This window comes from Cyprinus carpio, chromosome B20 (genome assembly GCF_018340385.1).
Source record: "Cyprinus carpio isolate SPL01 chromosome B20, ASM1834038v1, whole genome shotgun sequence".
NCBI classification, from domain to species: domain Eukaryota; kingdom Metazoa; phylum Chordata; class Actinopteri; order Cypriniformes; family Cyprinidae; genus Cyprinus; species Cyprinus carpio.
In genome coordinates, this window is record NC_056616.1 from 6,795,940 (window position 1) to 6,820,547 (window position 24,608).

Sequence of the window (24,608 nt, forward strand, 5' to 3'; positions counted from 1 at the left end):
GAACAACATGAAGGTAATCAAATAAATGAATGTTACCAAATACCCCAGTGTTCATATAGTGAAATAAACTTCATAAGACTTAACAACTTTTTGAGACCGTCAGAGATGAGTTCAGACAATGTGACCTCTAAGATTCTTTATTGTAGTGAAATAAAGAGTAGAAATAATACAGAAATCATGTAATTTACAGCTGTACATTCTTACTACATCAAAATTCTTCAGTTACCACCAACTATTTTACTATATTATACAATTTAATTATTTTAACTGTCTATTTACATAGCTTCACACTGGCAAGAGTTTAAAAATGATTCAATATTAGCATATGAAATGACTGTAACACATTGAATTCTATGTGTCACTAAATTAAACAGCTTAATAGTTGCAGGTTATTTTAAAGCTGAAGTGTGCAATTTTCTATGTTAAAATGCATTCTCCTATCATTGCTTAATGTAATTATAAACAAGCCATTTTATGGGTTGATTTATCTGAAAAGTGTAAACATTGTGGCACTATCAAGGCATTACTCTGCTTGATTAATCATTCTGTCCAGCCCAACAAATCAAAAATGGTTCAATCAATTACATAAGTGGGTGGAGTGTTTAGGAAACCTGTTTGAAAACAATCATTGTTTCTGCAGTTTCACTTGGTGATGCTAATCACAAACAAATTACACACTTCGTCTTTAAATCTTAGCAGGAGTTCAGTATTGCAATTGAGAAAGTAACACTCACACATAAGATTCCTTTGCATAGGAGAACTCCTCAAACACAGGCTGACTACACCTGCGGGACACTTGTTCATGCCTCGACTGGGACACTGACTCAGACATGGCCCTCTGCCGGAACGAGACCGGCTGTGGTTCTTCTAATTGAATGCTTTCTGTGAAAGTTTCTATGTATTCTGTGGGTTCGTTAACTTTGTAACTGTCCAGCAGGTAGTCGTTCATAGATGTGGGGCGAGATTTCCTGCCAAGCTCTCTGGCGTATTGGACCGTCATGGCCCTGTACCGCGGAGGGGCCGGTTGTGCTCCGGTCTGCAGCGCCTGCTCATAGGATGGGGGGCTGCATGGCATACGACTATCCACATGCTGGAAGACCTCGATGGCCGAGAGAGGCCGTCGACGCCGAACAAGCTCATCAATGATCTCTGTCTCATTTTGTGAGTCCTCTTGGAGAGTTTCACATGGGAAGACCACTTCCTTCTGGGACTCTCCTTTCTTCAGACTGCCTCTGTTAAACGTAAAGTTTCCAAGGCTTTTGGCTCTCATTGAGAGGGATCGTCGGGTCACTTCCAGGTCTCCTTGGGCATTGCTATGTCTAGGTTTACTCATAAAGGATGAATGCCTAGTAGACTTGCGGGGGCTTGCAGGGGACGGCTGGGGTGACGTGGTTATTGATTGCTCTGAAAGATTTGAGGAGGTGCTATCTGAGGAACAGAACGATGGGCAGGAACCAGCCTTAGATGCTGGAGAAGACACACTAATTGGCAAGTCCATGTTCAAAGTCTTGGCCATCTGGGATCTTCTGTTCTCACAGTGGTGGGGATGCAAGAAAGAGTCATCTGAGTTCTGCTTCTTGAGTGGTTGGTTGTCAAAGTCTTCCTTCTCTGTTGAAAAGTTGTCATGGCTACGGGCAAGCTCTCTTAAACCCGTCATGGGGGCAGAAAGAAAGATCGAGGGCTCAGAGCACCGCCGATTGAAGGGATTTGTGAAAGCATCAAATATAGCTTCAGAGGAACAAGAATGAATGTCAGAGCGTTCTAGTTTGCATAGACCTGGGCTCCCATGTGGCATCATATTGTCCTCCTGAGACCGGCTCTCAGCTTCTACACAATCACAATCGACATCAGGATCAGTGCTGTCGTACGCTGAGTCATGCTGGTGAACATCAAAAGAGATATCAGGGGACATCAGAGAGGCTGAATCTGTAGAAAATAAGTCAAAGTTAAAGGTCTAGGTGGCTGTGTCATCCTATCAAAACAATGCTCTGTTCATTAGAGCACCCCGGCCAGCCCAACACAGCAACATTTTCTCAACCAATGGCATGAAAGTTGGTACTAGACTATTGGTGTTGCTCTTGGTAAATTTGAGACTTTACCCTGTGTTTTAAAGCCCGCTAGATGGTCTAACATGTTAATTAAATGGCCTTTAGCTGGTCCAAGCTGATCATTAGCTTGTTCAAACTGGTAAACTTCATGAATCAGCTACAAACCAGCTAAAAGTTTGTCATACCAGCTCTAGGTGGTCAAGCTGATTTTTGGAACAAAGTAGCTGATAAACTAACTTCTGCTAAGCTTGCAATAGCTAATGGCCAGACCAAATAGACCAATTGTCATGTTCCAAAACACAGCTAACAGCTTAAACTGGACTTTTTTAACAGTGATTGAGGTAATGCAGTTCGATTTGGCCACACTAGGTATGCAGAAAATTTTTGAAAATGCAAAAATCGTCAGACATCCTGTTTAGACTTGAGGTTGCGGTCAAACTCGAAAATCATAAATGGAGTTCTTGGTTGGGAAGATGTTAAGTAAAGATATTGGGAAGTAAAATAACCTCAGAAAGGGCTCATAAATGGTGCATAGATGTTAATGTAAATTTAAGAATGATATTTCGGTTCTTTTTTTTTTTATAGTTATAAATAGTTAATTATTTACCTGATTTGTCTATGGACTCCTGATCCTCTAAATCCCCAAAAAGCTTCAGGATAGCATTTCCAAATACCTCACAGCAATTTTCAATTAGGAATTGGATAAGATTTGTGGCCAATAAAAACATAAAAGAAAAACATTAATGTCTATTTCATATACTGTAATGTATTGAGTTTTATATGCAACCCAGTGTCACAGTGCTTTTAGTGTTGTGGTTTCTATGCATCTAAAACCACATCATGCAAATGACAGTGTGTCTTAAATCGACAGATTAGTCAAAACGAGACTGCAGAGGTGTCTCAAAAAAAAAAAAAAAACATTACTGACACTTCTGACATACATTCTTGCTCAGACAAGGATCCAGACTAAGTTTAGTGCTATAGGCTCATGTTGCCAGAACAAAAAGCAGACTTTAAAGAAACATTATTTCATGACAACAGATTATTATTTCAAAGTTTCTTATAAAAAGGACCAAGTGTCTGACCTTTGCTACATCATCCCTGTCTAGTGGCTGGCTGTCACGATGCAGCAAGGTTGGAGCAATGCACACTGCCAGGTTCTTGGCATCCATTTTATTGGTTTCTGAATGCTGACTGATGTGGTGAAACAGGCACAGCAGGTGCTGCAGGAGGAGACTGTTTGCTTTGGGCAACTTCTCGGCCATTCTGAGAGTGGAGAACAAAAGAAAAAAATGTTAGGTCCTTTTTCTGTTAACCGCTCCTTCCATTTTTTTTTGATGAGGGTGGAAGAAGAAAAACAGAACTGTTCTTCTGACATTTTGTGGTCAGACTTCAGCTTCTAATTTCCCTATTTTCAAATCTCTGTAGAGTACATAGAAAGTCCACAGAAAAGCCCCATTTCTACCACCTTGCCAGGGACTTTTTAATAGCCCCAACATCTACTGCCAATTTCTCTCTACCATTCACTCTTAAAATACAGTGAGTTTATTGCTAGGTCACGAGATCACCTTCTCAGCTCTCTCTGAGCATCCTCTGTCCTTTCTTTCTCTAGAGCACTGATCCAGCTTTCATAGTGCTCAAATACCAGAAGGCCTCCAGGGAGTTCCTTTAGGAAAATCTATCAGAACATAAAAATAAAGAAATGATTCATTGTTTCACAGACACGTCAGAATGGAAAAAGGGGCGTTGACATGAGACATATACAGGCAAAAGCTGAGCCTACTGTAAACATGGAGTATTATTCACCTTCAACAATCCAACCAGGAGCGTCACAGGCAGGGCTTCCATGTCCACCTGGGCTCCAGAGTTCAGCTGATCTTTGAGGGCATTCAGGTTTTTGCTGTTGCACGAGACTCTGAAGACACCCTCAGTAAATGGACCCTTCCTGAACAACAACAGGAGTATTTCCTATTGGAGGACCAAAAACATGAGAAGTCTGAGGAACAGAAACCTTCCACCGACTTAAAGATGAAAGTCAGTATCCAAAAAGCGCCCTGTTTACTTTCTTAAATACACATTCCTGGTCCTGCTCATGATTCATCAGTGCATGTTATTCCAAAGAAAACGAAAAATGTATGTCTTCATAATCTTTCATCAAAATGACTCACTACATGTCTGAAACAATTTTCCTTTTCGAATGACATCAAGGCAGCTTCACTTTTTTGCATTCCATCAGTTCCAAGACCTGTTTGAGTGATTCTACAAAAACTACTAAACCTGCTGAAGCCTTGCCAGTGTTTTTGTCTTTAATCAAAATCATCTTGAACACTTCTGATTGAGGTCTGGATAAGGTTAGCAAGAAACTGCACAACGCCTGTAAATAGAATCATTACATGTGCTACTGTACTGATTGCATCTGTGGTGCAGATGTTTTTGTAGACAGATTACTTGTTCTTGGACAAAATAAAAAAAATAAAAAAATCATGTGTATCATCTTCATCAAATCATGAAGTAAACAATAATGCATCAATACAATACACTGACGTACAGTAATTGGTTTTGGAAGTGCGGCGTCATCTTGGAGATGTCGTCCAAACAGCAAGTTCTTTGCATTGGACTCAGGATGAACAGGTACACTTGGGCTGGTGGAGCTTCTCTTCAGCTTGAAGAAAAAGTTCCTTTTGCCTCCATTCTCCCCTGAGGCCAAAAAAAAGCCAAATATTAGTAATTCTTCAAATGATTTTCATTTTGTTGAGTTGACCAATAAAGACTGTTTACAATTTATTTAAAAGATTTATTACTAGAGTGAAACAGTGATGGTCAACTTAGTCTTCAGACCTTAGTTTTTCACACCTTTGTTTTCTTGCACTATTTTTTTTCTCACTCCCACTTAGTTTCTCTGTTTTTTTTTTCTTCTGGCGGGCACGCAACCCAACATGTGATTTCGAACAGCCATTTTGACTAGTTTAAACTCACCAATGGGCTGCTGTGCATGTGCCTCTTGGTTATGAAACTGCTTCGAGAGGGTGGAGATTTTGCCGTTGCCCTGGGAACAGGCACATGTTTGTCATGAGGACATGAAGAAGTAGTAGGGTGTGACTTCAAATACACACGGCGCAACTGTCAAAACTATGGAAGACCTTTTCATTCATTTTAGCATCCTTAGTTTTGTTGCTGCAGCCATTTTCGTGTCATTGGAAGTAATTTTTTGTTTGTCAAGAGTGTAAATCTAATATGAATTGATGAAAATGAGAAATGTTGAGTGCTCACATCAAAAGGCAACTCTGCAGAGTCCATCCCAACTCCACTTAGAGTTTTATTCTGCAAGACAGAAAAATAATGTCAGTTCAGTATCTGTAATGTAAGACCCAAAAGATATTTCCATACACAGACCAGGGCAGAGGACTTACATCATCTGAGATAAAAGCCACAGAAGAAAAATATCCCATTCCAAGCATTTATGCGTTCAGACCTTTGGAAAGCTGATCACTAAAGTTAACGAATCAGAATCGCATACCGTGGTATTGCCATTCAGCACCTTCATGAGGACGCTGGGCGGTGGAGAAGTGCTGCCTGCTCTCGATCTTGCCTCTGCAGTTTTCCTGTCATGACATTTGAAATTGCAACATTTTCTATTATGCGCCACACATATAGTGACTTACATCAAAAACAGTTCACAAAAACACAGCCAGTTACCATTTGTAATTAACTCAAAAGATTTCCATTTTCATTTTGGTTCAGAAGTCTAAATCCTCTTGTAATAGTCATATTTTTAGCATAGCAATTTAAGTTGAATGACAGTTTCAGAATTTAATATTTATTATGCTCCACTTATGCATTTATAACAGGTACTAAATGACACCTCACCTGTGTAGAGTATCTAGCCAGTGGTCCTTTAGTTCAGGCAAACTGCAAGTGAGAGAACAGCATGGTGTGAGTTAGTAATCCACAGAGAGTGCATGCGCGTGAATATGTTGTGAATATGAAGAGGCCACACTCTCTCGACCTCTTTACAACAAAATGGGCAGGAAAGTCTCGGTGAGTCATGAGAGCAGGAAGCAGCATCACAGCTACAGCTACCACTTCCTCATTTCAGAGTGTGGCTTGGCGACAAGCGGAAAGTTGATCTGTGTGACTTGCAGTTCATAGATGCAAGGTAGGTTAGGCCTAATAAGATGCATAGGATGGGCGACTGTGAAATGTGTGTATTCATTTATATTTTTGGATTAGTATGAAACATGGGTCCTTTCTGCAGAAAAGTATTTTTTATGTTCTGACTTTCTCACATCTTGTTTCACACTTTCACATTCAGTAGAGTTATCTACTGAATATTTGTGTGGTGAAATAGCAAACAGACCTACTATTCTATCTATCTATCTATCTATCTATCTATCTATCTATCTATCTATCTATCTATCTATCTATCTATCTAATTTATTGCTGTTACACAGCCTAGCAGTTTTCTTAGACAACACTGTAATTTCTCAGAGCAATTATTTTAGTGATATCTGACAGGTGTGCAAACTGAACGTAATGTTTTCGAACATTTAATTGCATGTCATTTGCAGTTAAATAATTTATTATAGTTCATTAAATGCAATTAGCTGAACTTTACCTTTTTGCTTTCTTGACCTACTTGAGTTATAATGAATACTTGAATATGTAATTTCATAATTACTTCTACTGTCTATGAAAAATGTCATTTTAAATTACATTTAAAAGTTCAAGTTCAAATTGTAATCATGAACACATCATATTAAGGGTCCTTCTTAAAATCACAACAAATGACTATTAAAACATAATAATTCAAAATATACTTTAAAGTAAAACTTACTGTAATTTGACATAAAAAAGTGCAGTTTTTAAAAGTGTTTTAAGAAATAACAGTTTTAGTAGATTAAGTGGTCTTTTATTAAGATTATATTATCTGCAAACATAGTTTTTTTTTTTAAATATACCTTTAAGATATTGTCACATGGTTAGTGTAGCTACACAGATGACATGAAGAAGAATATTCAAATGCTTTAATAACCATGAGAATGAATTACGGTTCACAAACAACAAAGTAGTGACGAGACCAAACCAAGGACGAGGAAAACAGAGGACTCTATATAAACAGGGTAATAACTACAATTCTAGCTCCAGCAAGGATGGCGACCATGGAGACCCAATCGAAGCTGAGCAGACACAGAGCCTGGGTAAATGCCGAGGATTCGGAAGGCCAAGGCGGAGCAGCAGGCTCTGGTGACCAAGACGAAGACCAGAGCAACTGAGGATGAAGGTGCACCCAGATGGAAGGAGGAGCCTGACACAGCCAGAGAGATGGAGGGATGAGGTAAAGCCAGAAGAGTGGAATCAAAAGGTGGTGGATGGTCGACAACTGGCCATGGTAGAGCCGGAGGAACGGGGGAGCCCGGTGGAGCATGTGGGATGACGGACCATGGTAGAGACCAGGGAGCTTGGAGCCAAGGCAGAGCTGATGGGTCGAAGGGCTGAGGTGGAGTCAGGGATCCAGTGGCTAGAGGAAGATTCAAGATTCAAGATTCAAGATTTTTATTCGTCACGTACACGATTATATAGAGAATATATAACCAGCAGTGAAATGTGAGACCAGAGACAGGGGTCCTCATGCCTATGCGGAGACTGGTGACTGGAAGACCCAGTTCAAACCCACATAGGTGATGTCAGGTTGAGGGTGAGCTGAGGGGATGACAGGTGGCAGCAGAGACAGGACTGAGTGCTTGGCTGGCAGGGAAGGTGGAGGTAGATGGATGCTTGTCCAAAGTGGTGCCTGAGGGACGAGGAAGAGCAGGTAGGGTAACATGCCATGGTAGAGATGATGGGACTTGAGGTTGATGATAAGCAGCATCAGCTGCAGCTAGCAAAGAGTGAGCAGGGGAAGTGACAGGCAATAGAAGTCCTAGACCAGAAGGACTAGACAGCAGAGGTGGGATAGGGAGGATGGGTGGGAGTTTGAGGGATATAGGAGGGTCAGGGCTGGAGGGACACATAGAAAACACAGAAGATTTAGGGCCATATGGAACCAGCGGAGAAACAGAAGATTTAGGGCTGGACGGAACCAGCAGAGAGACTTGAGACTGGAAGGAAAAAGCGAAGACTGAAGGCAAGGGCTGGATGGAGCAAGCAAATAAGATGACCAGACAGAACTAGAAGGAAGAGAGGATGTAATCGTTCCAACAGATCTCCAGAGGCCAGTGACAACTCACCCTCAGTGGTAGGAATGTGGGCGGGGCTTTCCTCCATGCCTTCTTACACCACTAATATTCCCCCAGGTATGATCGGTGTAGCCGACCTCCGATCTGTGTTGCGTGGGAATGATGGCAGGCTGAGCTCTGGGCAAATGCTGTGAGAAGTCTGTGTGGTAAGGCTGGATGCTGATGAAATCCTCGACATCTGCTTTGCCGACCGTGAATGCAGAACCTTTCATCCACAGGGCAAAGTCGATGTAGCTCTTTAAAGTCCAGCATGGATCTCCCCAGGGCATGATGAAGCAAATGTCGTCGTCCAGCCTGTAATCCCTCCATCAAACAGGAGGTGAGGTGGCAGGTGTCCAGAAACTCCTCAGTGTAGTCCTCCAAACATCAGCTATTCCGAATAATGAACACCACCACTGCATCTCCCTGAAGTCCCAAACTGGGTGGTGAAGTGTTGGTGGCAGCGATGGCGCATCTATTTTTCATATTAGGAATGGTTCGTCTTCTGTCATGCGGTGTAGCCACACAGATGACACGAAGAAGAAGAATTCAAATACTTAAACAATGAGAATGAATTAATGTACACAAACACCAAAGCAACGACGAGACTGAACCAAGGATGAGGAAAACAGAGGCTATATACAAAGGGGAATCTACTAAAAGTCAAAACAGGTGTGCAAATTAACTAATTAAAGACAGGAACTCAAGAAGAGCTAGGTCACAAGATTAAAACAGAACTGAACTGTGACACATATGAAGTACACTAAAGTGTGCATTCAGAATAATTAGTAACCAGCTCCTTTAGGTAAATTAAAAAGTTCTTCTTTCTCTTCTCTCTTATTGTCTTGATTCCTATTAATTATTGCGGCATTATTGAAAAGCCTCTGTCGGTTTTTAAATCATGTGACTGAATCCGCAGCTTAACTTCACTATTCCTGTTATACTATCTGCCATTTAATGCTGATGGAAGATCATCACTGACTTCCCTTTAATGGCTTCTGCCTAAAACCACATATTGATGCTGTGCAAACCAGTGTGAATGATCTGCTATTTCTGATTTCATATTTTATTACATTAATGGGTTCTACTAGTTCAAGCCGGCCAAACTTTGTGTTACAACTTGCTCTTCAGTGTTGCAACCAGCTACCAACACCTGTGAGAACACCTACATGCACCACTTTCAAACAAGGCTACGGAGAACACCTACTCACTATCTCGCAATGACTACACAAAGACCTTATACACCTGCTCTAATTGCCCCCGTCATTTGCTAACAGTATCATCCTGGCTACGTAGGTCTTTGGTAAGCAACCTAGTTTCAGTGACAGCAGCATGCCCACAGACTACCCACAAGCTCTGCTGTTTGTTACATGATCGTGTGAACATGCTCTCATGAGTGTTCAGTCATACTCCTGGAGATCTATTGACTTGCAAAGCTCAGTTCCAAACGTGCACTGTTTTTCATAAAAAAATGAAAACAAATAAATAAAAGCTTACCAGAATGAGGCCAAGCAAAGAGAAACAGACCAAGCCAATACGATAGATGTTCTTAGATCAACATCTGTATCTTCATCCTCTGCCTCGTCGTCGTCATTTTCAAAGCCGCACACCCACAGGTCCTTCAGATCAATCCTGTGTTTCAGTCTGTAACTTGCATTTGACCTGTAAACACAGAAATGTTTTGCAATATGGTGATGATCTCCAGGCACATGTATATTAAATTTGGACAGAACAGAACCTTCTGTCATCAGTTTTTCGCACTCATTTTGTTCCAAACCCCTTTATATTTATATTTAGAGCACAAATTAAGATAGTTTAATAAAACCTGACAGATTTCTGTTTCTCTATTGAAAATCCATGCAACCAGGAAAATTAGTTTGATGCCTTTATCAAACATCATAAACACATTGTAAAAAGACATTCATATGAATTGACAGATTCATTCCAAGTATTCTGAAGATGCACAATCACTATAATTTACGGATTTAATTTAGGCTTATGTCACATATAAATATTTATAAATCAAATATGGGAAATGGAGGATCAACTGTACTTGCTCATGTTGCGAGAACAAACCTCATTGGTTCTCGTGTATCAAGCAAGCTTGACTGAGCTTTGGTTGAACATATGTGAATTGAAGCAGTCACTATGGGACAACTGTGCCCATCTCAAAACAAATCTATTCTCTAAAAATTATGGAAGACAGTTTATTGCTTATTTATAGGCATTCTGAAATCTGCCTTTGTGACCTCGACCCAAACAACGTAGTAACCTAAAAAAACTTTTGATTTAATCACGCTCAAAACAAAACTGAAACTTTTGAAACCATCACATGTTTTGAGACAGAGATGAAAAAAGAAGTGTTCTTGGCATCATTTTACAAATGATCAAATCAGAATATCAGCTCACAAATGTGTAAACTCTGTCATTGCACTTCATAACATAAGTAAAGTTATGTAGTTGTTTTTGTTGTTATTTATTTACTGTTATGGGAGAAGATACAACCAAAATGGCCTTAGCCCTGGTGTACCTTAAACATCATCTTCACCACCACCACCATAAGATTAGACTTAGTTTGATGGTAAGTGCTTATTCAATACTTATTTCTATGTATAATAGCTTCTTAAATGTGTTTAGTGAATGAAACTGATGCAACACCTGTATTTACTTTAAATGCCACATTTAGAAAAAAGAAGGAAGTAGCTGAATTTCCCTATTTCAATGAAACATTCATTTCATTAGGTTGGCTAATTTTCCAAAAAACTGAACATTTAAAATAAATTAATATTATCACACAAATTCACAAGAAACCAAAGCTGCACAGCCATTTGTGCATTCAGTGTGTTATGATTTCAGACTTTTTATTTGTTGTTTTTGTGCCTTCAGATAGATTGGTAAGCACCATGGGTCATGTGTTATGTAATAGTAACAGTTCTCTGCAGATTAAAGGACCTTCTAGTATTTTAGCATTAAATCTTGAGTCACTTGTTTTGACCATTAAAACTCACTGAAGTATTTGAATGGTCTCTTAAATAACTGCAGCTGAGATTACTGGCTTTCCCGGATCCTAAATGGGAGTTTACACAGGTGGTGACTTACCAGCAGAACCACCCAAGCATCCTCTCTGTTCTTTATCACATTAAAGTCAAACAGTCAATAAATAAGCAAACAGCCGATACAGAAGGCAATCATCTTTAAATGTCTTAACCCCATACACTTCTGCCTTTACCCTACACCTGGGCCCCCGGTGACGTGGTAAATTTATTTACCAAATGAAAATGCTCTTGATATAGAAATATATTTTTACAGGGATAGTTCACTTAAAAATGAGCATTCTGTAGCAGCAGAAGAACTATGTGTGCATGACTGATATAATCAAACCTGCTGTGTAGGAATGAATAACAGATAAAGGTCACCAAGTTTACATATGACAATGAAATAAGAGCGTGCCAGCACCAAGCTAGTGCATTTAGACATGTGCCTGAGATTTTTCACATTGCAGCTTTCTGTTCCTTTTTTTAAATAAATTTAGGAATCAAATCTGACCCCAAAATATGCAGCATTATAATTCCTTAAAATTCTTCTCTAAAACTAGAATAAAAACATATTTGACCCTGGACCACAAAAATAGTCATAACATTCATAATAACAATAAAAAGATCAATAAATAAGCTTTCCATTGATGTATGGTTTGTTAGGATAGGACAACATTTGTTGCAAAAAAATCAAAATATTGTGAAAATCACTTTTAAAGTTGCATATGAAGTTCTTAGCAATGCATATTACTAATCCAAAATTAAGTTTTGATTTACGGTAGGAAATTTACAAAATATCTTCATGGAACCTGATCTTTACTTAATATTCAAAAATTTTTGTCATTAAATAATAATTTATAATTTTGACCCATGCAATGTATTATTGGCTATTGCAACAAACTACTTATGACTGGTTTTGTGCTCCAGGGTCACATATTATTTCAGGTAAGTCCTTATACCTTTTTTTATGTATTTATTTTTTTAAGACCTGGAATAAATAGGTATACAGTCACGAATGCATAATTTTATAGATGTTTTGTTAATGTGAATCAATGCAGGTAAAATTTGACGCAGTGTTATAGGTGAGGTAAAGATAATAAAATAACAATAAAGAATCCTTATTTATTTGTGAATTTGTTTATTAAATGAGTTGTGTTGCATCATAAAAACTTGCCTGTTTAATTACGTTTAAGGGTGGGTTGGGGTAATTATCTGTAAATAATTACAAAAATAATAGTAAGAAATTTTATTTATATAGCACATTTAAACACCAAAGTGCTTACCAGAGAAAACACAAGTCCAATAGCACAAAGATTAAATAAATATTAAATAATAAAAACAATAAGACCTAAAGCCTTGTAATAAAGATATGCTTTCAGTCTATAAAAAAAAAAAATGATTATAAAACGTACGTGTTTTGCAGATGTTGTTTTGTTTGCATTGCATTAAATGAGTCATTTAAATGTTGAATATAGAATCCAAAGATATGTAATATAAAGAGAGATCAAAATAACACATTTAGCCTCAACTAGACTATGGGGGAATCCCATCACAAATCTTTGTTTGCTAGGTGATTCCCATATCATATCAAAAATGAAAGCAGCTTTAAATGTAACAGAATGGTTTATGGACACTTTTAGTTTGTAAAAGTATGTTTATGCATGCGTATCAGCAGGATTCAGGATTCTCACTTGAGCTTGGCGATGACTAGGGCGTCACTGAGGAGGAAGAGGTGTCTATCTCTGGTCTTTAGTCCTTCGGTCAGCTGAGCACATTCATCCAGAATCAGCTCTGAGTTCTCACTGGTCAATCCCAGCACGAACGGACACTGATCCACTGCCACCAGACACTGAGCTTCTTCCCTGAAAACCAGAAAACTTCTCAAAATAAACCACCAACTACAGTATGACCATAGATGAATGAAAAATAGTACAAAAGGCAAAATCCAATAATGCGTGGTTGCTTTGGGTTAAAAGCACTTTGTAAAATATCAATGAACAATAGCACTTGGGATATCTGAAAGAGAAGCATGAATTATTGTTTGCATGTGTCACAATTTCCGGAGTTAAAAGTTTCTAAGTTTCTGTTTCATGGTCTGTCTGTACTGAAAGATCATTACATGTCACAAAAGAACAACATTATATTTTATAAAACATACCTTATTGGACTCCAAGTCATCCCTAAAGCTTTGCCCAGCACCAGGTTTGGTGCAGAACGTCTCCTCTGAGCCAGACCCCGCAGGTGCTGTATAGAGCAGTCGTCGTTTTATTCACCGTTCTTTCATTTGACTACTTTGGTTAATTAAATATTATTGAACAATAAAAAGCTAAAGATAAAAGATTCAGACAATTCACATCTTCAGCTTTCAAGTGTACTTTAAGTGATCAAATACTGTTTATTTAAAGTTATGTCATCACAACTGTATGTTAAATAATGAAACAAAAAAATAATCTTTCTTAGTGAATATCTGAAAAAAATTGATAAATAAATAATTGTTGTTGTTTAGCAACCTTTTACACATTAACACAAGCTTTTCATTTCCCTGGATCTTCTTCCCAGTGGTACTGAATTTTACACTGAAATCTACTGGTGTAAAGAATGAAGTTTGTTTATTAACTTCTGCCATGTACGGCTGTTTGTTTTGTTAATTTTTCTATTGTGTAGGTTGTTCTTTCTCTCTCTGCCATGGCTGTGTTTTGGTTGAAGCAGGTCACGATGTGGTCATTGTGTTTTTACGCTCTGCGTTTGATGTCCTGGCATTCATGTCTGATTTGTGCGACTGGAGATGTGGGTCACTGCGGTTTGTTATTTCAGCATTACAGCTGCCACTGCTTGTTTGGACATTTTATGTTTATGCTTTGGCAAAATAGTAAAAAAAAAAAAGTCCTACACACTATAAGGATGAAAGAAGAGACCAAACTCAAAATGCAAGATAAAAAAATTCACTATTTACTATTTCTTTTTTTTTAAGAGAGTAAGATTCTTCTTAGGTCATTAACTCCTAATATCATGTGATTGTGCATAATTTTAATCATATTTCACATTTGCAATTTTTTGGATGACTGCAGTCACAGACATACAACATCAGACAGTATTCACTAAAATTCTACTACTTCTGTAAAGCATATATAAATGAGAGTATGACCTGTCAAAGCTGCGCGAATCCTGTCAGTTTTTCCATAACAGCTCATTCAAACTAAATTAGGTAACTTAAGACAGGAAATGGCCAGCTGAGTGCCCATTTCCATAGTAACTAAGGCCAGTAGAGGTAAACATACTGACCTTTAAGAGACGTGCCTGTCAATGTCTTTAAAGGCAGAGTTCTGCATCAGAGCAGAATATAAAAGACAGAGTTTGAATTAACTTCAAAATGCACAGCAGTAATACAAGGACAATTCAGCACTTCTGTGGTTTAGTATCTTTAACTCAGCAGGGATTCAGAGCATAAGAAAGTTTAGGGGTCACTCGTATATATTGTGTTTTTCGTTAGCAGTTACTGATGATTCTGCAATCATCTTTTCACTCTTTACACAACTGCTTTGTTTGTGCACCTCCTGTTGGTTAAGGAATGAATGATCTCTAGTGTAGAAAGCAGGCCTAAACTCTGATCTTTCAAGTGTGGGTCTCATTATTTCTTTTCATATAAATCAGTTTTTGTAAACCCCTGAACCTCTAAAATGAAACAGAACATTCTGTTCCCTTATTAGGACCAGACTTGGCTCAGATTGAACACGGTTTTACACTCTTTGTTTGTAAAAGTTCATTAATCTGAGCAAGGGTCATTTACACTTTATGCAAAATTAAACCTCCTCTTTCACCTTCTTTTCTTTTTCATCACAAAACTCTTTACTGATCTTCACCGCTTTGGCTTCTTCAGTGACAGTCAGGTTAAATTCTAACACACAGTGAACCCCGAAAAGCATTTGGTCCCTTAGGTCACATTTAAAAATGCCTGAATGGAATGGGATGAGATACAAAATATCAAACAAATGCAAACAAATGAGTCTGGAGGTGTTCTTAGAAAGTTGTTTCGGAGCTATTTTGCACACAGAAAATTTCTAATAAATTTCACTTTACTAAATAAACTATTTATAAGCCTGGCAAACAATTTTCCTATCCGATTCATTATGAAATACAAAGAGCACCGTCAAGAGGTTTCTAAAGCAAGCATGTTGTATAATGAAGATGCATTTCTAAAGTGATTGTGCAGACTGTCATTGCATACATAATTATGTTTTCATATATTAAGCATTCCCTTTAGTATGCGTTTAATATTCTCATATCATCAGGGTTTTAGAAACTTGACATGAGTCCCACTATAGAGGCCAAAACTATTTAAGCACAGCATGCATCAGTTATTTAGTATATATTAATGCAACATGGCATAACTACAGAGCCTTCCTGGAACCTTTTTATGCACTACTGCATTCTGGGGCAATTATAGGGCCCCAAACAATGATCACTTGTTCACGCAGCCAGTGAAAAACAAGACCGTGTCATTTGTATAGCATGGAGCCAATTTATCAGTCTGTCTGAGATTGGCAATGAACTCTGGCTGGAAAAAGGAGAAACAGGCACTTTATTCATAGCAAAGTCAATTCTATGCCATCAGATTTCTATGTTAATTTCCCACTTTAACCAGTGCTTGTTACTGTAGGTAACATAGAAGTCACCTTTTTATTCATTTATTTAGTTATTTAAAAAGTTGGCCATATATTACAAATTAAATTATTGCCTACAACTAGCATAAACGTCATGTATAAAGCATGGCACAAACATCTAATTATGCTATAATAGTTTATATTAAAGTTAATATAACTAACAGAAAAAATAGTTACATTTTATTTTAAGGTGTCCTTGTTACAGTGTACATTTAAGTACCGAGTAATATTAATTAACTAATGTACTTACTATATGGTTAGGGTAAGGGTTACTTGCATGTAATTGTGCATAATTTATTGTTATTATAATAGTAAGTACATGTAGCATATTCCATCTAGCATGTAACAAGGACACCTTAAAATAAAGTGCTACCAAAAGATTCTGTAATTTGTATTTTTGGGCAATATTCTATCCATATTATTCTGAATGTGAAACTTGAGACAGAGAAGCTGTAGTCTCTGATTAGTCTCTTTCTGATATAGTCATACTGTAGTGAATGCAAATGCTATAAATGAATAAATATTTTAAAATAAACTTTGTAACTTTAACAGCAATGCAAGAGATTGGGTATCCCCACCCTCAGAGCTACTCACTGGCTGTATGGGGGCAGTAGTGCCATCATAACTTCCTCTCCTCCTCATCCTGAGCACTCTTTCACCAGCGCAGCCCACGTCCAGAGTCTCACACTGTTTATCCCGAAGGTCCTGTTCCCAAACCGGACTCTTTGAGAGGAGTTTCAGCACCCTACTTGCGATCCAGTTTAAAATGAACACTGGGTTCTCTTGACTGGCATCTTCAGCAGGAACTAATGAGCCTGAGAACAATGGAGGACCAGGGGGGACAAATGGGGAGGAGAGAGCGGTTCCACTTGACCTGGGCCAAACCTGCCCGCTGTGGCCGCCACTTATTCTTGGCCACGTTTGCCCTGCCACAAGTGAACCTGCTGCTTCTCTGTTTACAAGCTAATGATGATCCGCTCTCAAAAGAACAACACTTGTGGTTTAAAATCACAACAAGGGAATAAGAGTGATTTAAACCCACCCAACAAGGAAACCCCACCTGAATTGAGGGTACAGCCAAAGAGACAGAGTGTGCATATGCAAAACAATCATTATTTTTTTCAATTCTGTTTGGTGACAAAAATGTAAAAACTTTAAAGAAACAGAAATCAAACACTTTAAAGGATGTGTACCCAATTGTGTGTGTTGAGACATAGAAATTCCAAGTTATAGTGGCTTTTGAATTATTTAAAAGTACCATTTACCCTCTGTAGTCAAACTAATTCTATGTAATAATTAAAGCTGAGACAACTGACTACTGTCTAACCTGCAAGTGTTGACACAAAATTGCCTGAGAGGATGAAATGATGTGATAGAGGACAAAGCTGGATAAATGTGATCCTGTCCAAGATAGCAAGCAACCATTGAATCAATGTTAAGTCAATGTTGATGCGTCAATGCTAACTGCATTGAATTAAAGCTTTTGCACATGCAATTAATGTTGAAACAATGGGGAAATTAAAAAAAAAAAATAAAAAATCTATAGTACTGACATTTAAACAACATTATGAAGTGACGATGTTGTGCTTATTGACCCTCAGTTAATCTTAAAATAATATTCAATAAAAAATAAATAAATAAATAAATAAATAAATAAAGTAAACTATGGTACTTGCACTTTTGCGTCCATTCTTTTTTAGTTTTTTAATCATGATGAAAAAAAAAACTAAAAAAGAATGGTTGTTGTTTTTTTAAATGCTATGCTGAAAACCAAAATTGAAATTAGAATCGTACACACAAAATTCTGCCTGAAAAAGTAAAATCTTGACTTCTTTTCAGATTTTTGCACTTTTAATAAACATTTGAAAAATGCACAAATTATTATAGAAAAAAATGTAGATTTCAACAAGTTTTCTTTGGCCAAATAATAATAATAATAATAATAATAATAATAATAATAATAATAATAATAATAATAATAATAATAATAATAATAATGTTTAATTTAGCCTATATAACACCTTTTCCAGTCTCAAGGACACTTTACAAGATATACCAATACAACAAATATTCATTACAAAGTAACAATTAAGTGGACATTGGACATTTGCCCAATCCAGTCACAAATAATGCAAATTAGAAGTAATGCCCTCTACAGACTGTGCGATTTCAGCAATCTTATAAGGTCATTATAAATCACACTGTGCAACATGGATCTAATAAACATTGTGGTCTGAAAACCTGAATGGGTAATACCAACTAGCATTCTACAGAGATAAAGGGCTTGTCCAAATACCCACCCTTGTGGTCTTTGCACTTGACCACTTGTCTGCTTACATGACATATTTCCTGTATTTGGCCAAAGTGTTCAAGCTGGCGTGTATCAAGTGTGTGTAGATCTTTTCATTACCCATTGACATGCACTTCTAGTTTTAGAAAAAGTCTTCACAGAGCTTTATTTTGATATTTAGATTTTTTTTCAGTAGTCACTAACACAACACAGCATCTTAGAGATCCTCTGCAATTTGCATATAAGGGCCCTATATTAACAATCTAAGCGCATGGTCTAAAGCACACGGTACAGGTGCACTCAGGGCGTGTCTGAATCCACTTTTGCTAGTTTAACTACAGGAAAACGGTCGGCATGCCCAGGTGCATGGTCTAAACGGGTTGTCCAAAAAAGTGCAGCCTAATTTACCACATGTGCATACGCATATGATCTGATATTTGATTTGATTTGATCTTAACCTTGTTCTAATGTTGTTATTAATAATAATAATGATAGTAACAATTTGGAGTATTCTAAATAAGCAACCATGTGGCCGATGTTAAAACAAGCCCAAACCATCCATATATCAGAACATTCAGCACAACTTTTCGTTTATAGCCTTTTACCTTCAGCAAACATGTGATGCCCTCTAAAGATGCTCTCTGGCCTAAGAGCATGCATGGAAAGATTCTCAGGCCATTGTGAACTGTGCCAACCTCGAAACCAGTTCAAACACAGTGAACACCTTTTATATAGGCCTCTCATTAGTCAGTTTTACATCTGCGTTCTTATGTGTAGGAACCTCAATGCTCAAGTTATAATGAAGCTTTTTAATTCTCTGTATTTGCTAAATGTTTCAGACAACCTATATATGTATATAATTTAATTTTAACACCATAAGGACATAATTTTTGCATACATGTGGTTTCATTGGTTTCTACACTTTTTTTTAGTATAAAAGTTATTGGTAAATAATGATTTCTTCAAGAAAATGTTCATAATGATATCATGGACAAATTTGTGTGTACGCACAACTCAGTACGGCACGGCTTGGTTCGGTTTGAGTTTCCACTGCAGTTTAATACCACTTTAGAGTGGGTGGGATTATTCACATGTCTTTATAGTTGCACCGCCTCTACTACCGCGACTCCAGAAAAACTTTTCATTCCGCGTCGCCCCATCAAGCTCTCAGTGTATCCACTCTGCTTTCAACGAGAGGAGCATCTGTACTTTCTCCACAGACAACGAAACTTTTTGGTTGTTAAAAAAAGGTGCGCTCGCTCAAAACAGTTGAGTTCGATCCTTCGCTGGCTGTGCTGATTTAAATCTAGTGGTTCTGTTGTGTTTGTGTCGCAAGTTCAGTGATGCAGTTAGTGACGATTCTCTCCAGCCAATCAGTGATCAGCAGAGTTTACACATCACGTTTTGTTAACGATACGGTTCACTTGGAACCTCGGCCGATGTGGTACTAAAAAAGTACCAGGTATCAGGTACTGTACCCAGTGGAAAACCCCCCAAAAGTGAACCGTACCGATGGGGGACGTTGATCCTGGAGGGCCAGTACCCCTGCAGAGTTTAGCTCCAACCCTAATCAAACACACCTGAATAAGCTTATCAAGGTCTTCAGGCTACAGGTTGGTATTTTTTTTTTTTCAGGGTTGGAGCTAAACTCTGCAGGACAGTGGCCCTCCAGGATCAACATTCCCCACCCCTGATTTAAAACCTCAACTTTACTTCAAACACTTAATCTAGTTTGGTCACACTAAAGCAGGGGTTTTCAAACCTCTCCATGAAGTACCCCCAGCACTGCATGTTTTGTATGTCTCCTTATATCTGACACACCCACTTCAGGTCTTGCAGTCTCCAAGAATGAGCTGATGAGTTGAATCAGGTGTGATAATTGAGGGAGACACACAAAACGTGCAGGGCAGGGGTTACTCCAGGACAAGTTTGAGAACCACTGCACTAAAGCAACATTTGTCAAAAGTGGGATTTGAACAAACACCTCAATTCCAAATTGCAAAGAAAAGAAGGGGTAACTTTTATTCTCTCTGTTGCCGCCGCTGCCATGTTGTGGAGACACTGTGTTTCGTTGTGAAAGTGGAGTTACTTTGTTTGGTCTTCCAAAAGAGGACACAATTAGAAATCAGTGGTTAAGTTGTATTTACAACACTGTTCAAGAACAGTTCAAGCCAAATATTCAGATGTGTGCAGCACATTTTACGGAGGACAAGGACTGTTTCCTGTGAGAGTAGCATACAATGCCGAAGTCTGTTTCTATAAAGTGGGGCAATTCCAAATTGTTTGTAAGTATGTTTTCATATGTAAAATGATTTGCCACTGATGATTCAAACGCGAGTTTTGAGCAGTGTAGAGTAACTGTTAAAGCTTGTTGTTTGTCATTTCTCCGATCACAAATGCAGACTGGTTTTACGCAACGCAACACGTAAAAAGACAGTATAAGTCATTATAATAAGTAATTATGTCCCCACTGAAGACCACTGAAGCCATTATTCACATGTGTCGTATTTAACCTTGTATGACATTGGAGGGCGGAGCTATGGTAGATTTCCACTTAGTAATAGACACTTAGAATAATCTTGTTTTCCATTTGCATTAAGATTATTTTTATTACCACACTGGCATATAATTTTACTTAAGTAAAATGCACTTAATTTAGATCCCCCCAGGAAAAGAGACTAAATATCTTATATAATTTTCTTATATAGAAAATCCATCTCGATTTAAGAATTTTTTATATTTGTACTTGAAATAACAAAAAAAAAAAAAAAAAATACTTAGTAAGAAAAGCATTTTTGCAGCGTGCATGAATGAATGAAGTATTTTATCATCGTTTGCGCTTTAAAAAAGGGGAGGAGACCAAGGAGAAGTTGGATTTGTATCCAAGCCTCTGTTTGGAGACCAGAAACATGAACAACTAAGAAGGTGGCAATATCTTTAGTCTGGCGCTTTCGACCACTTGGCCATTCTGACATGTGGACCAAATTATTTCAAATATTATTATATTACTGCCATTGGTCAGAACGCAAAATAAACAATGGGAAGTATTACGTTTCCACTTTACATTACATCTACTTATAAAGGATTCTTTGTCAGAAGTGGGATTTGAACCCACACCTCCATTTGGAGACCAGAAACCTCAACAACTGAGAAGGTGAAAATGCGAAGAGTTCAGAGGGGAGGGAGGGCAAGGTCGGAAGGGAGTTCAGCTTCCTGACAGCCTGATGGATGAAGCTGTCCTTCAGTCTGCTGGTCCTGGCCTGGAGACTCCGCAGTCTCCTCCCTAATGGGAGGGAGGGCAAGAAGCTGTGTGACGGGTGGGTGGGATCACCTGTGATGCAGAGGGCTTTGCTGGTTCCATAAATGTCCTGGAGGGAGGGGAGAGAGACACCAATGATCTTCTCAGCTGCTCTCACTATGCGTTGAAGAGTCTTCCGACAGGATGCGTTGCAGGCACCATACCATACAGTGATGCAGCTAGTCAGGATGCTCTCGATGGTGCAGCTGTAGAAATTGCACATGATGGGGGCCAGGGCTCTGGCTCTTCTCAGTTTGCGGAGGAAGTAGAGACACTGCTGTGCTTTCTTGGCCAGTGCTGCGGTGTTGTCGGTCCAGGAAAGGTCCTCTGTAATGTGCACACCCAGGAACTTGGTGCTGCCTGCTCTCTCCACAGTCGCACCGTTGATGGTTGAGGAGCATGTTGAGTGTGCACTCTCCTGATGTCAACAACAATTTTCTTCGTCTTCTCCACGTTCAGAGAGAGATTGTTGTCACTGCACCACCCAGCCAGACGGCTCACCTCGATCCTGTAGTTTGTCTCATCTCTGTTGCTAATGAGACCCACTACAGTCGTGTCATCCGCAAACTTAATAAAGAGGTTGGAGTTGTGTGACGGTGTGCAGTCCTGGGTTAGCAGATTGAAAAGAAGGGGGCTAAGCACACATACTTGGGGGGCCCCAGTGTTCAGTGTGATGGTGCTGGATGTGTTGCTGCCGACCCGTACTGCCTGAGGTCTTCCAGTCAGAAAGTCTAACAGCCAGATGCACAGCGAAAAGTTAAGCCCCAGCTGGACCAGTTTGTGGATGAGCTGTTGAGTGATGGAGGGATGATTGTTTTGAATATTCTAAAATTCTAAATAAATTTAATTTATTTAAATTCTAAAATAAATATTCTAAAATTCTAAAAGGGCCTTTGTCAGAAGTGGGATTTGAACCAACGCCTCCATTTGGAGACCAGAAACCTCAACAAATGAGAACGTGGTAATGCCTTGAGTCTTGCGCCTTACATTGCTCGGTCATTCTGACAATTTAATAATTTAATAATTCAATAAATTGAATTGGTCAGAGGGCAAAATAAAAAAAAGCAAACTATAACATTTTCTTTCTCGACATTACTTACATTTCTAAAGTAGCCTTTGTCAGAGGTGGGATTTCAACATAAGCCTCCATTTGGAGAACAGAAACCTCAACAACTGAGAAAGTTGTAATGCCTTGAGTCTAGCACCTAAGACTGCTCAGCCATTCTGACAATTATGCACAGAAATGTGAGGAATATTTTTATGATTTCAATTGGTCAGGTGGCAAAAGGAAAAGTGCATTACCGTCTCAACATTGCTTCCAATTCTAAATGAGGCTTTGTCAAAAGTGGGATTTGAAGATACACCTCCATTTAGAGACCAGAAAACTCAGCAACTGAGAAGATGATAATGTCTTGAGTCAGGTGCCTTAGACCACTCAGCCATTCTCACAACTATGCACAGAAATGTGAGGAATAATTTTATGAATGGAACTGGTCAGATGGCAAAAGCAAAGGTGCATTGGTCAGATGGCAAAATAAACAATTGAAACTATAATGTTTACTGTCTTAACATTGCTTCCAATTCTAAAAGAGCCTTTGTCAGAAGTGGAATTTGAATTCACGGCTCCATTTGGAGACCAGAAACTTCAACCACGTAAAAAAAAGGGTTAATGCCTTTAGTCTGGCGCCTTAGTCCACATGGCCATTCTGACATGTGGACACAGGGATTTTAAAGACAATTCTATTATTTGCATTGGCCAGATGGCAAAATAAACAACAGAAACTACAATGTTTACAATCTCAACATTGCTTCCAATTATAAAAGAGCCTCCTTTGTCAGGAGTGGGATTTGATCCCATGCCTCCATTGGAACACCAGAATCCTCAATAGCTGAAAAGGTGGTAATAACTTGAGTCTGGCGCCTTAGACCACTTGGCCAATCTTACAATTATACACAAGGTTGGGGAAAATAATTCAAGAAATTTAATTGATCAGCAAGCAAAATATAAAATCCAAACTACAATTTTTTTTTCTCAACATTACTTACATTTCTAAAGTAGCTTTTGTCAAAAATGGGATTTGAACCCTTGCCTCCATTCAAAGTCCAGAAACCTCAACAACTAAGAAAGTTGTAATGCCTTGAGTCTGGCACCTTAGAACACTCGGCCGTGCTGACTTGTGGACACAAGAATGTTAGGGACAACTGCATCATTAGCATATGTCAGATCTCAAAATAAACAACGGAATCTATTACGTTTACAGTGTCAGCATTGCTTCCAATTCTTAAAAAGGCTTTTGCTAGAAGTGGGATTTGAACCCACGCCTCCATTTGGAGACCAAAAACCTCAACAACCAAAAAGGTAGTAATGTCTTAAGTCAGGCACCTTAGACCACTCAGCCATTCTGGCAACTGTGCTTAAAATTGTGAGGAATATTTTTATGAATGTAATTGGTCAGATGGCAAAAGCAAAGGTGCATTGATCAGATGGCAAAATAAATAATTGAAACTATGTTTACTGTCTCAACATTGCTTCCAATTCTAAGAGCCTTTATCAGAAGTGGGATTTGAACCCACACCTCCATTTGGAGACCAGAAACCTCAACAACTGAGAAGAGGGTCAAGCCTTGAGTCTGGCACCTTGGACCTCTCGGCCATTCTGACACGTAGACAATAGCATGTTAATTACAATTATAATATTGACATTAGTCAGATGGCAACATAAACTAGGAACTATAATTTTTACCATCTCAACATTACATCCACTTATAAAGCATTCTTTGTCAGAAGTGGGATTTGTGTCCATACCTCTGTTTGCAGACCAGAAAAATGAACAACTGAGAAGGTGGCAATGTTTTGAGTTGGGCGCCTTAGACCACTTGGCCATTCTGACATGTGGACACAACGATTTTAAATACAATTAAATTACTGGCATTGGTCAGGTGGCAAAGTAAACGATAGGGTCTATTATGTTTACTCTCTCCGATGACGTGCCTACTGCTCCTATCATTCTCGAGCCTTCAGTTTGACCTATCCTGGCTGTAAATCTGCGGTAACAAAAGCC

At 38.6% G+C, this 24,608-nt stretch overlaps 2 protein-coding genes and 1 non-coding gene across 3 annotated transcripts; all 3 read right to left on the reverse strand.

Annotated features, from left to right (window-relative positions):
- Positions 1-121: 121 nt before the first annotated feature.
- tagapb (T cell activation RhoGTPase activating protein b) lies at positions 122-16,719 on the reverse strand. Its single transcript, XM_042746321.1, has 14 exons — positions 16,554-16,719; positions 13,457-13,542; positions 12,990-13,160; positions 9,761-9,925; positions 5,916-5,957; positions 5,566-5,650; positions 5,319-5,369; positions 5,025-5,094; positions 4,597-4,745; positions 3,855-4,016; positions 3,617-3,726; positions 3,134-3,314; positions 2,656-2,764; positions 122-1,926 (listed from the first exon to the last, which is right to left on the reverse strand). Exons 1-14 carry the CDS (start codon positions 16,599-16,601, stop codon positions 731-733), a joined length of 2,625 nt encoding a protein of 874 aa, XP_042602255.1. The 5' UTR covers positions 16,602-16,719; the 3' UTR covers positions 122-730.
- Positions 7,058-9,744, reverse strand: LOC109057964 (proline-rich receptor-like protein kinase PERK9). Its single transcript, XM_019075185.2, has 3 exons — positions 8,276-9,744; positions 7,660-7,839; positions 7,058-7,566 (listed from the first exon to the last, which is right to left on the reverse strand). The coding sequence occupies exons 2-3, from the start codon at positions 7,676-7,678 to the stop codon at positions 7,184-7,186; spliced, it is 402 nt and encodes a 133-aa protein (XP_018930730.1). The 5' UTR covers positions 7,679-7,839; positions 8,276-9,744; the 3' UTR covers positions 7,058-7,183.
- A 7,377-nt stretch (positions 16,720-24,096) lies between the features above and the next one.
- Positions 24,097-24,208, reverse strand: trnal-caa. The gene is made up of 2 exons: positions 24,171-24,208; positions 24,097-24,142 (listed from the first exon to the last, which is right to left on the reverse strand). It is a non-coding gene; the product is annotated as a tRNA-Leu (tRNA).
- Between the last annotated feature and the right edge of the window lie 400 nt (positions 24,209-24,608).

Coding starts and splice junctions, on each gene's coding strand:
- tagapb (XM_042746321.1), bottom strand. CDS start 16,601: ATGAGGAGGAGAGGAAGTTATGATGGCACTACTGCCCCCATACAGCCA. Junction 5,958..9,760: donor CTTTGCTTGGCCTCATTCTG/GTAAGCTTTTAT, acceptor TCTCACTTGCAG/TTTGCCTGAACTAAAGGACC. Junction 2,765..3,133: donor ACAGGGATGATGTAGCAAAG/GTCAGACACTTG, acceptor ATGTTTTTATTG/GCCACAAATCTTATCCAATT.